General features: G+C 36.9%; 1 protein-coding gene and 2 long non-coding RNA genes across 3 annotated transcripts in view; 2 read left to right on the plus strand and 1 right to left on the minus strand.

The window, feature by feature from the left end:
• Positions 1–1917: 1917 nt before the first annotated feature.
• On the minus strand, positions 1918–6240 carry LOC125097682 (uncharacterized). The gene is made up of 2 exons (XR_007126584.1): positions 5981–6240; positions 1918–5651 (listed from the first exon to the last, which is right to left on the minus strand). It is a non-coding gene; the product is annotated as an uncharacterized LOC125097682 (long non-coding RNA).
• Positions 6241–6386: 146 nt separating this feature from the next.
• The window catches only part of EIF3E (eukaryotic translation initiation factor 3 subunit E), a 44022-nt gene continuing 32112 nt past the window's right edge, over positions 6387–18296 (plus strand). The window contains exons 1-5 of the mRNA XM_047725560.1: positions 6387–6544; positions 11959–12073; positions 13507–13624; positions 16131–16173; positions 17269–17373. Of these exons, the coding sequence (XP_047581516.1) occupies positions 6455–6544; positions 11959–12073; positions 13507–13624; positions 16131–16173; positions 17269–17373 (471 nt within the window). The 5' untranslated portion in view covers positions 6387–6454. The remainder of the gene's footprint in view (positions 6545–11958; positions 12074–13506; positions 13625–16130; positions 16174–17268; positions 17374–18296) is intronic.
• On the plus strand, positions 14586–15706 carry LOC125097683 (uncharacterized). The gene is made up of 2 exons (XR_007126585.1): positions 14586–15025; positions 15245–15706. It is a non-coding gene; the product is annotated as an uncharacterized LOC125097683 (long non-coding RNA).

The following is an 18296-nucleotide window of genomic DNA, read 5'->3' on the forward strand; positions in this document are numbered from 1 at the left end:
TTTTGTTGATCTGCATTCCTTGTTTTTGTTCCTTGGTTAGGCTAGCTAGAGTTATCAATTTTGTTTATCTTTTCAAAGAAACAACTCTTCATTTGTTTAATCTTTTTATTAATGTTTGCTCTTGACTTCATTTATTTCTGTTCTGTTTTTTATTATTTTCTTTCTTATACTAACTTTGGGCTGGTTCTTCTTTAGTTCCTTTAGGTGTAGGGTTAGGTTGTTTATCTGGGATCTTTCTTGCTTCTCAATGTAGAAAAACAATAAACTTGGTGGTTTGAGCAGAACTTAGCATGGAAAGGGACAAGGTTCTGAAGAGATAAGTTTCTAAAGAACTTGATATAGTAAGCTAAGAAGTTTTGACTTTTACTATATGAAATAGGAAGTGCAAAGTGTATTAGTGTTATTAGGGCTGCCATAACAAAGTACCAGAGATTAGGTGGCTTAATAACAGGCTAGAAGTCCAAGTTCAAGGTGTTGGCAGAGTTCTTTAGAGGCCTCTCTTCTTGGCTTGTAGATGGCCATTTTCTCTCTGTCTCTTCACCTGGTCTTTCCTCTGTACATGTATGTATCTTAATCTCCTCGTCTTATGTGGACATGAGTCATGTTTGATTAGGGTTCACCGAATGAACTAATTTTAATTTAATTATCCACTTTAATTTTTATTTTTTAATTTATTTTTAAATTAATTAATTTATTTATTAAGGAGAGAGAGAGTGTGTGTGTGTGTGCTGAGCAGGGAGCCAGCCACAGCACTGGACTCCAGGACCCTGGGATCATGACCTGAACTAAAGGCAGATGCTTAACCAACTGAGCCATCCAGGTGCCCTAATGACCCGCTTTAAAGACCCTATCTCCAAATACAGTTACATTCTAAGCCGCAATGGGTTAGGACTTCAACATATGAATTTTGATAGTTGGGGGGCACAATTCAGTTCATAGCAAAGTTAGATGTATATTTAAGTCATCCAGACAGTAGAGGGAGGACAGGTTAGATAAGTGCAGGATCGGGGGCAATGAGAACCTCTGAAAGACTTTCCAGTAATCTATATGTGAGAGGATCAGGGACTGAACTAGAAAGCCAGAGGAAGAGGATGTGTTGAAGGGAGATTTTAAAAGAGTTATCAGGAAGACTGGTCTGCAAGCTAGAATTCGAACTTAATAGCAAAATCCTCAGTGCCCTTGACGTTTTTGCCAAGATCTCTCAATGCAGACTCATGTTCTGCCATTCAACATCACACATGGCACCCTCTAGGCATAAAGACCTTCCCAATGTGATCTTTGATCACGCTAAGCTTTTTTTCAAGGCCAAGCCTGTGTTCCAGCTTATCTCTCTTTCTGAAACATTCTTTCCTCTTTTCTTAGCTACATCTATTCAGGTAGAGGTAGTCAAACACTAACTTCCCCACGAAGCTCCAACTTCCTCTGGCAGCAAATCATTCCCTCCCTTGGACCCCCAAGAGTCCTTTGTGCTTGGACTCTCTCACACTATGCCAAGATTATTTTACATTTTGCATACCTGCTACCACCCATTAACTATAAGCTCCATGTAGGCTGAGATTGGTTTCTTTTTTTTGTTTCCCTAGAGCCTGACTTGGTGAAAGCCAATGGAAAGTATTTAATCAATATCTAATAAATGAATGAGAATCAAATACCACTGAGTACCAGGTAAGGCCTTGCCTGTTCTTCTGTAATATCTCTTTTTATCTAAAACACTAGGAAGAGACTAAAGCAAGAAAGTCAGATTTTCCATATTTGGGGCTAAATCTCTTATAAAAAGAAACAAGATATTTTCATAAACCAGCAAGGAAAATTCCAGGGGAAAAGCCAGGCAAATCAACAGAGTTTCCAATCTGTCACCACTTTAATCCAACTTGTAAATCACTTCTAGTTTAATTTTAAAGGACAAAACACCACTGTCTTCATTTTTTTTTAACCTTTTTTTTTTTTTAATTTAAAAACTTAATGAGTGGCTCCCATTTCCTATCTGATCAAATCCAAGTTTCCCAGTCTGGTTTTGAAGACCTTCTACAGTCTGGCTGTATTTCACTATCTAATCCATGGTCCACAAACTGTCAGAATTATCTTCCTGAAACATAGAATTATTCATTTTCATACTCAAAAATACTTTAAGCTTCCTCATGACCTCAGATAAATTTCAGATTCCTCATATAAGCTTTCTACTATTTGACCCCTGGTCTTATTTTCTGGCATATCCTCCCCTAGTCTTCAATCTTCAGCTACCTTCCCAAGCTGTCTTTCTCAAATATTTCTGCCATTTTCCTGTTTTTGTATCTCTACATACAATGTTCAAATTGTTCCTCAATCACCTGCAAGGCTCTCTTCCATAGCTGTTGTAAAAAGTCAGCAGTCCAAATACAAAAGATATCCAACCCACCAAGATTTCTCCATTCTTTCTACTCCCATTGAGAATCAGTCTCTGGGATCAGCCTGATTGGGATCCATGATCTTTTCATATTCCCTACAGTTTCTGCTAATACTCTATCCTTCCGTTACGGTTATATACAGAACTATTATATCATTTCAATCAGTATACATACAACTTTTAAAACACCCTCCTTAGATTGCGCATCTATAGCTCTATTTCACTGCCTTCCTTTCTAGTAAAATTCCTCAAAGGATATGTTTATATATGTTGTTTCACTTTTTCTCCCATCTTTTGAGCTTGCACAAAGTAAGCTTTCATCTGCTACTCACTGAAACTGCTTTTATCAAGATCAACAATAACTTGCATATTTTTGAAAGCCAAAGGACAATACTCAGTTGTCCTCTTGAACCAACAGCATCGATTGACATAGTTCTTTGCTCTTTGCTGCTTGAACCACTCTCTTCCTTTGGGGCCTGGGATACCATTTTCTTGCTTCTCCTCTTCTCTCCACCACCTGCTGGCCCATCCTTCTCTAGCTTTTTTACTTGATTTAAGTTGTCCCAACCTTTATAAATTGAAGTGCCTAAGATTTAGCCTTCCTTCCAAACACTCTCATACTCTGATCTTGTCCAGTCACAAGTTTATAAATTTCACCAATAGGTTAACAAGATCTAGTTTTCTGTCTCCAGCTTTTACCTATCTCCTAAATTCCTGATTCCTATACACCACTGCCTAATCAGTTGTATTTAGATGTCTAATAGGTATCCAAAACATAGTATGTCCAAAACTAAACTCTTGACTTCTCTCCTCTAAAACATGCATCTATCACACCCTTCCTCATTTTAGTAAATGGCCTCTCAGTTCTTCTACACCTTGGTGTCATCTTTGACCCTGCTTTTTCTCATCTAATCCATTAGCAAATTTTGATAGTTCTGCATTTAAAGATTTTATTTATTTATTTGACTGATAGCTCTGCATTTAAAATATATTCAGAATTTTGTTACTGTGCACAACTTTTTCAATGTTATCACTCTTGTCTAAGCCACCATCATCTCGTGCTTGAATTATTTCAATAGTCTCTTAACTGGTTTCTCTATATATATATATGCATTCAGTTTTGCTTCAGTACTTTTATATTTAATATTCCTTTACCTGGAATTTTTCTCCTCTAGAGAGCCACAGGTTCCCTACTCTCTCCAGGTTTCTTTTCACATTCTACTTTACCAGAGAGGCCTTCCCTAATCACATTATATAAAGCGGAAGTCTTTCTCCACAATTGTCTAACTTCTGCCTTGCATATTGTTCTTCGTAGTATTCATCATCACTGGACAAAGTATGTATTTATCTGTTTGTATCTATCTCCTCCCCCTTGAATATAAACTTCTTTAGAGAGGGTAGTCTGTTTTTATATTCCCAGGGCCTAGAACATTGTATTTGATTTATACAGAATGAATAAATAATTGCCACCTATTAGTTTGAAAGCTCCTATATAGCTTTACTGATTATATATTCCCATTAATACCTTCCATATGGTAAAATTTCAAAATGTTAATCAAACTGAATTGCATCTTATTTTTCTCTCCTTCTCGAAAATGTCCTCTGTTCCTTTTTTGGCAAGTTTCCATACTGTACCTGCTTGCTTTCTTCTTCTGCTCCAGCTCACTTCTGCTGGAAGCCTTGGCTGCTATTTCTTTAACTTCCTCTTTTCCTGTCTATATTCTATTACAACTTTACTTTCTGGGCTTCCAGGAAACTTTGTAACTAATTTATAATTTAAATTTTATCATGTAAGTATGTATGTATGGGCAAAAGCATAATATATATAAGGTTTTGTACTGTCCATGGTTTCGAGCATCCAGTAGGGGTCTTGGAACGTACCTGCTATGGGTAAGGGGGGAGGGTCTACTGTACAAGGTTACATGCATGGTAAGTGGTAACAACTATATCAACTGATCAAGAATAGTATCTCAATTTGTATACTACACATCACCACTTGGATATCTAATAGGGATCTTATTCTGTCTGAAACAGAATTCCTGACTTTAGCACCCATACCTATTCCTTTATCATTCTCCCTTCATCTACGAGTCACCAGTGGGAACCCAGTTTCTTATGCCCAAAGTCTAGGAATCATTTTTTTAACCAAAACAATTCTGAGATAGTAGATTCACAGGCACTTGTAAGATCCTGCATATCCTTTATGCAATTTCCCCCAGTGTTAACATCTTGTAAAATGATAATACAGTCTGGCAGTTCCTCAGGTGATTAAACATAGTTGCCATATATCCCACCAATTCCATCTTTGGATATATAGCCATGAAAACTGAAAACGTATGTCCACACAAAAATCTGTACACAGATGTTTACAGCAGCATTATCCATAGTAGCCAAAAGAGAGAACAACCCAAATGTCCATTAGCGGATGAATGGGTAAACCATATGTGGTATAGCCATATAATATTATTTGGCCAGGAAAAGAAAAAAAATGCTACAACTTGAATGAATTTTGAAAATATTATGCAAAGTGAAAAAAGTCAGACAGACAAGGCCACATATTATATGATTCCATTCATATGAAAGTCCTAAATAGGGAAATCTATACAGACAGAAAAATAGTGTTGTTTAGAGCTGGGGCAGAGTGAACAAAAAGAGATGAGATGAAGATGAGGTCAGTGCGAGATAACAAGGCCTGGATAGTCTCAAGCATATTTAAGTTTTAAAAGTCATGCTGGCTGCTTTGTGAGAATAAATCACAGGTGGAAAAGAGGGGAAGCAAGGTAATTAGTAAAGAAGCTACTCCAAAAATCAATGCAAGATAGGATGATGGTTTGGACTAGGGACTTTGGAGGTGGTGTGTGAACTGACTGGATCCAGATATGCTTCAGATGTTAAAGCCAAAGGGTTTGTTGGTGAATTCAGTGCACAGTGTAACAGAAAGAGAAAAGTCAAAGATGACTCCAAGGTTTTGGGTATGAGCAACTGGACAGATGGAACTAGCATTCACTGAGATGGAGAAGAGTACAAAAAGAGCAGGTTTTGATGACCTACACGGGGGAGTTTGGTTTTGGACATGTTAATATTGAGATATTGAGTAGCCTGCTAGATATATGTGCCTCTGCGGTTAATATTCTGTATTGGCTTATAATTTGGAAGTTGTCAATGTACAGACTACACTTAAAGCCCCCAGGTTGAATGATATCACCGAGGGTATTGACTTACATAGAGAAGAGGTCCAAGAGCCTGAGGCAGTCCAAAATGAAGAAGCCTGAAAGATGAAAACGGACTAGCAAAGGGGACTTCAGAGCACTTAAAATAAAATCCACGCTCCTTACCTTAATCATGACCTGGCCCTTCCCAACGTCTTTCATCTCACAGGATATTTAGCTTTTGGAATATACCAAGTCCTTTCCTGTCTCGAGACCTTTTTGTTTGCTAAGCCATCCACCAGCCCTGGTTTTACCCTGGCTCCAGTTTTAGCCGCTTCTTTCTGTCACTACAGCTCTTAGTTAAATTGTTATTCTGAGTTTTTTCTCTAGCCGCCCCCCCTAATTAATAGGTCCAGCCCGACCACCCCCATCCAATTATGGCTCTTACCATAATCGATAATTACTTAACTTGTTTCCCGCCTAGAAACCCGTCCACCTTAATTTAACAAAAGATTAAAAAACAATCACTATATGCCAAATAAAAACTCAAGAATTCCTTCTACGCAACTTTCCAGAGAGCAAGGGCTTCGTTATCTCGTCTTCTGCCGCATCCCAATGTAACCGACTATTCCTTAGCAGTCAATTCTCAGATTTTTGCAAAATTTATTAGCCGAACGGAGAGTAGGTACCGGCAAACTTGCCAACAGAACTTGCGCCCGCGGCTCCGCCCAATCCCAGAGTAGCCCAAAGCAAGGGAAGACCCGCACGCATGCGCCGTTGTTCTCTGAGCTCTTCGGGCTGAATCCCACCCCTTATCCTTGGATTGTTTAGCCACTGCGCCTGCGCAACACGGACCTGTTTGTTCTTTTGTTGGCGCTGTCAATAAAGTTTTAGTGGGCAGACTCCCTTTTTACTTGGCAAGATGGCGGAGTACGACTTGACCACTCGCATCGCGCACTTTTTGGATCGGCATCTAGTCTTTCCGTTGCTCGAGTTTCTCTCCGTAAAAGAGGTGAGGGGGGCTTTGACCGCGAGGAAGGCGTGGGAGCGTATGAGGCGCGGGGCGAGGCCTAGAGGCGGTGGCGATAGCCGTAGGCCTGATACACGTGTGAGGCGGCCGCGAGTTTGGTCCTGCGTTCGGGAGTAAGGATCTGCTGGTAATTTAGCACCGTCCCAGTTAATTAGCACCGCAGAATTTGGTTGTGATGAGAAGTGAGGGGACAGCCGGCAACTTAGGGGAGGAAGAGGTCTCTGCTTCACTACTGGAGGTGACAGTGCCAGAGGGACTTCCGCGTCAGTTCCTCTCTCAAGTTGACCAACCATTCGCCGCTTCCCTGCAGTAACGCTTGCTTCAAAAAGCAAATTGGAATGTTACAGATCTTGTTTGCTCTTTCGGGAGCTGTGGGAAGGGTGTGCTTGGCTTTGTTTTTGTTTGCCGATCTTTGGAATAATTTTCTTACACTTAAATGCTTAGTATTTTAATTTACATTAAGTTGCGAATTCTTCGCAGAGAGTTCCTGGTTTTTCGGCAAGTAGCCACTTCCTAGAAGCGTGCCATATTTTGTCGGATGGGGACGCCTCCCCCCACCGTACCACCCCCGCCAAAAAGAAAAAAACAAAAAACAAAAAAACAGCTGGACAGTTTTTTTTTTTTTTTTTTAACTTAAAAGTGGTTTTCCGGTGTATACAAACTTAGAGTTAACATGAAGATTAACTTTCATTTAGCTACTCAAGATACCTAGAATTAGCCTGTGGTTCTGGTACCTCATTTCAAAACGTCTCAATCCTGAAAGTTTTTAAATACTGGGCTTAGTTACACCTTGAATTTGTTGGGAAGTTGGTACGTTTTAGTAATTATAATAATGTTACTATGTTGAAGGGATTCGATTATTGGCCAGAAAAGTAAATGAATTCTGTATCTGAAAGCAGGTTACAACATAAGCCTACTTAGGGAACTCTAAATTTGGGGAGTGGATTTATGGCTCAACAGTAAAACAGAAAAGCTCTGCAAATAAACATTAAATTGTTTTGATAACATCAGATCTTCCTGGAAGTTACTGTTCATTAGACAGGTTTAATCCTCAAATTTATGTGCTCCTTTTCTAAACACATAGCAGGATTCTAAAGCTGTGATGTTAGGGAACAAGCAAAGTTTATTTTCAATAAATTTCAGGAATGTAAAAATAAAGTAATATAAAGCTTTGTCATGAGAGGGTTTTTTTTGATGTTTGTTTGTTTTTAATTTCTCCTTAGGTAGGATGTACTTACACCTGTATTTTAGAGCTTGCATAAAACAGTACATTCTGCCTTTTTTCCTTTTCTGGATGTGTGAGGATAATTCACCAAAGATCAAGGAATAGAAAAACGCCATATTTGAAATCCTTTATCAGCTACTTGTAGAAATGCGCTTTTTTTTTTTCTTAAGATTTTATTTATTTATTTGACAGACAGACATCACAAGTAGGCAGAGAGGCAGGCGCAGAGAGAGAGAGGAGGAAGCAGGCTCCCTGCTGAGCAGAGAGCCTGATATGGGGCCGATTCCAGGACCCCTGGGATCATGACCTGAGCTGAAGGCAGAGGCTTTAACCCACTGAGCCACCCAGGTGCCCCTGTAGAAATGCTTCTAAATCAGCCAAAGTTCATATTCTTGTACTGTGTTCTTTTCACTTTTGTCTTATAAGGCAGATACATAACAGGAAGGAATATGTGAGTGTAAATTAGGTTTTCATAGGGTAAGACCAAAACTATGAAGGGCAGCTGAGAAATGGTGGAAAATAACTGCTCAGTACTTGCCTCTTTGTAGATAATGTTGGTAAAATGGCTGGAATACACCAAGAGGAAGACAGATTTACTTAGCTGTTACTAAGTATAGCCTATCATGCAGTTGTGTTAAATCCAGGATAAAACCTAGACATCTCACCGCTGAAAAACTTATCTATCCTTTAGAGGAGATAAAGGTCTATAATTACATATGAGGCAAAAAAAAAAAAAAGAGAAGTAGGGGCAGAGTGCTATCAAAATTGGAGATTCTATTCGGTGGTCAAAAAGGACTTTGAGGATAGGTTTTAAGTTGAGTTTTAGATGGTTAGGATGGAGGCAGGGATCATGATTCCTAAGAGTAACAATTTGATATATTTGTAATATGCTGGATAATGTAAGCTCCATGAGAGCAGGATCTTTGTTTTGTTTTCTGTTGTGTCCTTAGCTGTAAAATAGAGGGGCGTAAAAGCTTTTAATGAGTATTTAATATCTCTGTACTTCAGAGCTGTTTTTTATTTTAAGAAAGCCTGTCTCATGTGTAAAGTGTTGATACTGCCACAAATCTTATGGGGTTAGAAAAGTTACATGAGATAATGCATATAAAGCACTTAGCCTTCTGGGACAAAGTGAGTATTCCTGAATATTTTCCATTAGGAGGCTAGGCCATCCTGTGTGAGAGTAGAGTGAGATAAGGAGTGGAAATGGGGACTGAGAAAACTGACCAAAGTATAAGGATTGGGAAGTGTGGATGGCCCAACTGAGATTGAAAAATTATATATTTGTAAGAGTTGATGACAATCACTCTGTGAGTGATAGGAGCAGTGGAAGGTTATTTAAGTAGTATAGAAATGTTTGGAGGTAGACTTACATGTCATTTTAGAGATTGCTTATTAGCAGAGAAAAGCACAGATGTGATTAAATAGCATTATTGCCTGTTTCTGAAACATTTTATAGTCGTCCCTAGCCAAGTCATAGAAGACAGACGACTTTTTTCCAGAAATAAAGATTGACATTGAATTGTGTTTAGTTGGAGAGAATGGATGGAGTCAATGATAGTACTAATGAGATCTTTGAAATAGCTAAAAATGGATCTAATGTGGTAAATGACAACCAAAAAGGGGGATATAAAAATTAAAAAGAACAGAGGGTATAATGAAGCATTTTAATGGTAATGGTGAAAGAGATGATGAATTTAAGTTGAAATCTTAGAGATGAGGTACTGAATGGAAGTTGTGGAAAGTTGTGGGAAATTTTAAGACTTGAGTTTCTTAGGAATCATCAGTATGGATGTTGGATTTGTAGAGGATGACAGCAGGAAGAAATGTCAAAAGAATATTTTCTTTTTTTAATTTTTAAAGATTTTATTTATTTGACAGAGAACGAGGCCACAAGTAGGCAAAGCAGCAGGCAGAGGGAGAGGGAGAAGCAGGCTCCCTGCTAAGCAGAGAGCGCCATGTGGAGCTTGATCCCAGGACCCTGGGATCATGACCTGAGCCTAAGGCAGACGCTTAACTGACTGAGCTACCCAGGTGCCCCTAAAAATAATTTTTAACTGATGAACATTTGCAAACAGTTTCAATTATAGAACACCAACTTTGTCCCCCAATTAAGTGAATTCCACCCCCCCCAAATTTCATACTTCCATGAGTAGATCTCTTTTACAAAAAAGTTTAGTCCATTATTTTTTGCTTCAAAAAGAAAAGGAATTGTGAAAACTCTTATAGTACTTATACTATCTTGGTTTTTTGGTTTTTTTTTTTTTTTTTTTTTGAAGACTTGTTTATTTTAGAGAGAGAGCTTGCAAGAGAGCACTTGTGGTGGGGGAGGGCAGAGTCAGAGGGAGAGAGAAAATCTCAGACTCCCTGTTGAGTGTAGAACCCCATGTGGAGCTCTATCCCAGAACCCTGAGATAATGACCTGAACTGAAACCATGAGTCCATTTGCTCAACTGACCACCCAGGTGCCCCTAGTTTCCTAGATTTTTGCCTCTTAGCTCAAAAGTCTAGAATATTTACTGTCTGCCCTTTACAGAGTAAGTGTGGGTATAAGGCAGAATTTAGGGAAGGTGATAATAAGCAGCTACGGATTTAAGAGGCCAGTAAGATCTGATGGCTGAGGAGCAGGGTTTTGAATCTACAATAGATAAGAGACAATACAAATTAAAAGCTATTAATGGAGTGGCAAGAAGAGGTTGGCATGCTAGGGAAAGATGTTTTCACGAGATTAGGTTCTATAGAGTACACTGAAAGGAAGCCTCGATTTTTTTTTTTTTTAAGTAAACTTTTTATCCAATATTACATTCATACAGAAAAGTGCCAAATATAAGCACCTTTTTTCAGAGTGAACCCACTTATGTGACCACCATCCAGATCAATAAATGAAACATTACAATATCCTAAAAACCTTCCCCTGATCCCTCTTAGTCACTACTCACACCTCCCAAAGGTAAGCGCTAGTCTGATCTAGAATAGTTTTGCCTGGTTTTGATTTTACGTATAGGAAATTAAGCATTGTACTGCTTTGTATGACTTCTTTTATTCAACATTGTGAGAGTCATCCAAGTTGGTAGGATAGCTGTAGTTCTTTGATTCGAATGCTGAATGTTAATCTGTTAGAGGGGTATATTACAGTTTAACCATTCTAATGTTGATAAACAAAATAGTACTGCCATGAACATTCTTGGAAATGTCCTTTGAATATTTGCACCCATTTCACTTGGGTATCAAGGAGCAGAATTACTGGGTCAAAAAGTATTTTTGATTTTAGAAGATGAAAACAGTTTTCCAAAGCAGTTGTACTTCTGCCAGAAGAGTAAGTGTTCATTTACTCTAAATCTACACCAACACTGGTATTGCCATTTTTTTGGTTTGTGTTTTCAATGTGGCTTAATTTGCATTTTCTGTACAATGAACGAAGTTGAGATATTTGGTTTGTTGGCTGTTTGGTTATACTCTTGTAAAGTGGCTATTAAAATTTTATAGCCATTTTCAGTTCTCTCTTTTCTTACTATTTTGTTAGAGTTCTTTGTAGAGTTTGGAAGATTCAGTTTTGATCTCATGGCTGTACCATTTGATCACCTTCATCTTTTTTACAGGCTTGAAATGTGGAATCTTCCTACATTTTTCTTCCCTTGACAAAACTGGATTTAGTATGCAAAGCTTTTGCTGAAGCTTTATCCTGATGACAGCGTATTTAAAAAAAAAAATTTTTTTATCTCCTTGAATACTATTATATAGGATCCTTACATTTTGCTCATTGCCCTAAACTTCACATTTATGTGAGTTTGCTAGTGTATTTATTTGGTCCTTGACCTATAGGTTAAATTGTTTCCTGACTTCCTTGCAAAAACCTGGTATGACATAGTTGACTTAGAGAATGGGTGCTAGTTCTGTTTTAGTGGTATGGATAGGGAAGGATCATAAAGGATTCAAATGATTTAGAAAAAATATATATGGGGGTAGACAAAAGGCCACCCCAAGGAGAGATGAGTAACTATCATGTGGATATGAGATGGTGAGAAGATAAAAAAATTTAGTTGATTACTAATTACCTGGTGTGGCAAGAAAACAACTACATGTGCTGTGCCTGTCTGTAGAGTTGGTGTGGTTTATCAGTTTGTTTGGGAGAACTTCGGCATACTCATTAGAACGTAATTTTCTCTTGCAGATATATAATGAAAAAGAATTATTACAAGGGAAATTGGATCTCCTTAGTGATACCAACATGGTAGACTTTGCTATGGATGTGTACAAAAACCTTTATTCTGATGATATTCCACATGGTAAGTTTTGTCAGCTTCTCTCATGAACTGAGGATGTGTGTTAAAGTTTTATGATTTATAAAAGAGCTTTAGTCAAAAGTCTTTAATAACTATTTGAATGGTTTAAAAGTTCTGTGAATGAAAGTTAACGTGAAGGTTACATGTCATCTAAAGTATATTATTTTCTCACCACAAAAGGTGTGAAACTTCTTTAAAACGTGAATTTCAAATATGTTCAGTTCATAGTATGTAACATCAGAATTGGGGTTATGAATCATATTGTCTCCTTAGAAATGATCTGAGAATGTTGCTGGTTTTGGCCCACTAACTTTTTCAGTTAGTATCTGTGTGCCTTAGAGACTTCTTTTCATCTTGAAGCATCTGGGTAGAGCCAAGGTTCTCAAAAGTATTGTTCCCAGTACCAGATCATCAGTGCACCTGGGGAGCTTGTTAGAAATGCAAATTTGGGGGTCATACCCCAGATCTACTTAATCAGAAACTGTTGGCTGAGGCCCAGCACTTAAATTGGAGAAATACTCTGGTATGGTGTTTTCTACATTCTTGTTTTCTGTGGTAATAGATGTTCCTTTAAAAAAAAAAAAGTTTTCCCGTAAGTTTGAAAAATGTATTATTTCTCTTATGAACCTGATATTTTAAAAAATTCTAAGAATGCTTTCAATAAAGAAATACAATTTACTTTGTTTAAATTGACATTTTCCAAAATTTGATCACAGATACCCTTTTATGTTTAAGAAACGCTGTTGTAGTAATCCTTTTAATATATAACACAAATTACTACACTAAATATTGTCACCTTTTTTAATTACAGTAAATGACAATAGCTCTTTAAGTTTTAGTTTGTGATGAAAAAGTTAGCTATTTCTTAGTGACAGTTTAAAACACGTCTGCAGGGTAGGTTATCTGCAAGTTTTCTCTGACTTTTTATAATACAGTTAAAAGAAACTAGAACTGGGTTTGAGAGATTACAGAATTAGATTTATAGTGAAAAGAGATTACTGACTGGATTTAAATTCCATTCAGCCTAATTGAAAATCTATAGTCATATGTAAACCCTCCCAGTCTCTGTTCAGAAACTCTGGGATAATATTCATCTGAGAACATTCAGTGAGAACAAATATAAAAACATGAAGCTTCTGAAATGTGGAATTAGATAATTGTTCCTTAGCAGCCACCCCTCCCCCAGACTGTATCTGCATATTCCTCAGTTTTCTTTAAGAATTAGAAGAAGATTCCCTCTTTAGGGAAAGAAAGAGGTACTAGAAAGAAAAGAAAATGGATCTGGGAGACTTATTGAGTTGGTGTTGCTGCCATATGAATATATTGGGGGTAAATAAATTTATGCATAATTTAAATAACTTGAAAATTTTCCAGAGACATCCTCATGGTGAGCAGTATAGTTTAACATTAGAGTACTCCTTTGCATTTTTAATTAGCTTTGAGAGAAAAAAGAACCACAGTTGTTGCACAACTTAAACAGCTTCAGGCAGAAACAGAACCAATTGTGAAGATGTTTGAGGATCCAGAAACTACAAGGCAGATGCAGTCAACCAGGTAACCTCCCTTAATTTGAATTCTGAAAATTCTCTTTTCTGGATTAAGACAAATGTTAATTCAAATTGTGGGGGAAATCAAGAGTGGGAGACAAACCATGAGAGACTGTGAACTCTGAGAGACAAACGGAGGGTTTTTGGGGGGCACTGGGGGGTGGGGTGAGACTGGTGGTGGGTATTGTGGAGGGCACCTGTTGCATGGAGCACTGGGTGTGGTGCACATAAAACAATGAATTTTGGAACACTGAAAAAAATTTTAAAAATTCAAATTTTGTCTAATATTCCATCATAAAATTCATGGCTTAATTGATACTTTATCTGTTTGTTTTCACTTATCCTTATGGTGTAGGGACCAGGAATTCCTTAATAAATAGTAATACTAATTTTATTTTTAACTTCTTTACCATTTATCCAAATCTGATTATGCTGGAGTGGTTTTGCCTTCTTCCTCTCTTTCTGGGGGACATTGGCAATGTCTGGTGACATTTTTACTTATCCTAATTGAAGGGGTGCTACTAGCACCCAGTAAGGAGAGGCCAGGGATGCTGCTCACCATCCTGCAATGCATAAGACAGTACCCTACCCCAGCAAAGAATTATCCAGCCCAGAAGTGTCAGTAGTACTGAGGTTGACGTACCTGTGCCTGGGCAGTACCAGGAGGGAAACCTGAGCTCACTTTATCACTTGGCTGCATTCTCTAGTATCTTTCCAACCTCATTGCCCAGCCCGGGAAGGGAGGGTAGTGTGGAGCTGATAAGGTTATTTTATTCTTAACTTCCTCTTAACTAGAAATAAACCTATTGCTTGGTTTCCCAAAAATGCATGTTGCCTCATTCTGACTTAATGTTTATCATTAATTGAAGCCCTTTGGGTTATTAGGAATCTTTAAAACAAAATCTTCTAAAATTGAATATTGTATAAATAAATGAATGAATGAATGAATGAATGAATGAATATTGTTGTGGTAAATCTTAGCTGCCAGTGTATTTACTAGAGAAATTGCTGAAGTTTTTGCCATGTTGTGTCTTTAATTCATACAATATGACCCAAACAAACTTTTAGGGAGATGAGCTCAAGTTTTCATTTATGATTTAGGGAAGTGTTAACCAGATAATTTTAAGCAAAACACCAAATAGTGCACAATTACTATACCATATTATAATGTAATCTACTACATCACTAACTACACCATGTTTTATCTATACAGGTAGATATATACCTATTACACAGATAGCTGTATCTTACAAAGCAATGATATATAGCTATGTGTATGTGTGCTTTACTTCTTATTACACTTAGAATATAATGGCTTAAACCCTCAGGTCATTTGTAAGTACACACAAAGGAACAGTTGAAATAATCCGGCTGGATTACAGGGTACAACAGAGCATTTAGAATTTAAGTTTTTTTTTTTTTTTTTAAAGATTTTATTTATTTTATTTGACAGACAGAGATCACAAGTAGGCAGAGAGGCAGGCAGAGAGAGAGAGGAAGGGAAGCAGGCTCCCTGCTGAGCAGAGAGCCCGATGCGGGGCTCGATCCCAGGACCCTGGGATCATGACCTGAGCCGAAGGCAGAGGCTTTAACCCACTGAGCCACCCAGGCGCCCCTAGAATTTAAGTTTTAAATTTAGTCTAGTCACTTAAATACTAGAAACTAATGTGATTACAGTATGAATCAAGATGAATATAGATTTATTTACCAATTATTAGAGAAGATTCCTTGCAGTTTAACATGCGTGGCATTGAGATAAATGAAAGGATGGAATTGTGTTTTAAAAACTTGCAAAGGAATAACCTCTTCCTTCCAATTCCTGTTTCTAAATTTCACTGAACAGGTAACATTTTACCTCTCATACTTTCCTGGAAATACCCAGTCAACCAAGGAACAGTGATTATGTATCTGAAAGATACAAGGAGTGTAACACAAAGTTACTCACTGTGATCCACAAGTGTTAAGTTTTTTTTGAAATCTTATGTTAAAATTTCATGCATATTTCATATTCAGTATTATGATATACTCATGTAATTTTGGTGATGATATATTCCTTCCCCATTAAATCTTCAGGTAAAATTATGCTCTGGAAAAACATACCATAGCATTCCCTCTGTGATAAGCATTAAAAGAATGTTTTCTTTTTTGAAAATGCCCAGTAAGCTGTGCCCATCTATCACTTGTTCCTTTATGTCTTTGTTGATCACTTTGTCTTTTACCAGCCTGCCTGGCAACATCTTAGTTATTATGCAAAGCCAATTTAAGAAAGGTTCAATTGGGTTGACACTGATACAGATAATAATTACAGTAGGGTGTGTGGCATCGATATGTAAGTTAAGCATAATTGTTTAATTTTGTAGTGTTCTGTTTATTTTATTCTGAAAGTCTTATTTCTAGAGTTTTAAGTATTAAGGTATTTAAATGGCTTTATGTGGGTTATAGAATAAACTTTGAATATGCTTATTTTGTTTTCTGTGACTTATAAAATGTAATAATTTTTGTTTCTAATTAAGAGATGGTCGGATGCTGTTTGATTACCTGGCGGACAAGCATGGTGTAAGTGGTATTTTAAAAATTTTCTTCAGTTGTGCTGTTTTAATAGGCTAATTAAAGAATAGTGCTGCTTAGATAGGTTTGAGGCTTGAAAGAGTATTATTTCTAGATTAATTTATTAAATATAAGACCTGGTATGTTTTTGAAACTTCAGTTTCTAAAAATTGATGCTGATGGGAAAATGAGGTGCTTATATTTAACTTTAGATCATAGAATTGTTCAAAACTTTTTATTTTTTCTAGAATAACCAAGGAATAGGTACTGTTTTATATTTCTGATGGATTAACAAAGAAAGATAGAATAAATTTGAATTAGAAATATTTTGAGCAATAGAATTGGGTAATATTTTGGCTGCCTTGTGGAATATAGTAATTCTTGATGTTATCAAGGTCTTCATAAATCCCCAGTAAAGGAATTTTATTATAGCCTTCTGTAGTCATTTCCCACTCTCCTTTCCTTTGTGTTAACTCAAAGTATGAGGATTTGCATATAATTAATTCTTTACTTGCATTCAAGTTTTATCTCTCATTTAACACCTGTAACAAGAGGTATGCTGATCACTGCGTAAATTATTCTTTCTGGTTTCCAAATATAATGTTTGGTATATTTGACAGTGTTCTAGTTCATAGCCCTTCTCTTACATTACTTTTACTTTGCTTGCATTGCTAGCTTTAAAAGTTGCTGTAATTTGGGGCTAGTTTTCACAGAGAACTGAAATTTACTTGTACATGTTATTGTACAGAATCACAAACCGTTACAGGGATTCATGCACTTGGTAGTTGTTTAAGCTCAGTCACTAACTGAGAACCTCACACCTCAGACCTTTCCCTGCAATTCAAATGCTCATTGCAACAAATTAGATATTGTTACAGTTCATAACTCTTTGAGACCAGAATTATGAATGATAAATCTGTCAGTTGATAATTCGTGTTCTAAGATTCATGTGTTTCTTCATGCTTTTTGTTTTATTTATTTTTTTTGTGACACTTGGGATATACTGAAAATACTGATGTCGGGGATATTTAAAGGAGTAAATGGTTTGAATTTTAAAATTCAGAGTTAAAAATATAACTGATGCTTTTTTTTTTCTTCTTTTAGTTTAGGCAGGAATATTTAGATACACTCTACAGGTATGCGAAATTCCAATATGAATGTGGGAATTACTCTGGAGCTGCAGAATATCTCTACTTCTTTAGAGTATTGGTAAGTAAATTGTTTTTCTTCTCTCAGATTTTGTAGGATTCTCCTGTTTTGTCAAAACATGTCTATAGATTTGAGTCTGTACATTTTCAAGAATCCTTGGTGAAAGGAGGAAAACTTTCCTCAACAAAGAACAAATAGAAGTGGGAAAGCTTGTATCAGGACCTCAGAATTTGAGGGAGAGTTAACTTGTCCTTGAAATACAGAAAGTAAGAGCTGCTAATTTATTACTTCATGTATAATTGTATGATTAGCATTAGCAAAATTCTGTCGTGATCAGTTTGTTAAATTACTCTGTAGCACAGTGAACAGCACATTGTGGATGCTTAATAAATATTTTTTTAATAAACCCATTATTCCTAATTTTAATTAAATATCTTAGGCTATATATATCCCCTGAGTTTGTTTCAAATAACTATGAAGTTCTAATGATATTTGAAAAAAAATTATGCCTTAATAGTAGCTTTTTTCCATTTACTTCTACCCTTAGCTATTAGAAAATAAAGCTCAATGATTTAATAATGTAAGAGGAAGGTGAGTTTGAATTGTACTATTAGAGCAAATTTCTAGCCATAAAGAACCCTGTTTGTTATTTTCATTTGCCTGTTTGACAAGCTCCTAGATTCAGTGCTTTAGTATGGGAAAAAGGAAAATTACATGAAGCCAAAGGAAAAAATCGGGCTTTTTTTTTTTTTTTTTTAAAGATTTTGTTTATTTGACAGAAAGATCACAAGTAGGTAGAGCGGCAGACAGAGAGAGAGGGAGAATCAGGCTTCCTGCTGAGCAGAGAGCCTGATGCAGGGCTCCATCCCAGGACCCTGGGACCATGACGTGAGCTGAAGGCAGAGGCTTTAACCCTCTGAGCCACCCAGGCGCCCCAAAATCAGGCTTTCAAATGAAAATTTTTTTTTCTCATTCTGCCGTCT

This window comes from Lutra lutra, chromosome 4 (genome assembly GCF_902655055.1).
Source record: "Lutra lutra chromosome 4, mLutLut1.2, whole genome shotgun sequence".
Classification (NCBI taxonomy): domain Eukaryota; kingdom Metazoa; phylum Chordata; class Mammalia; order Carnivora; family Mustelidae; genus Lutra; species Lutra lutra.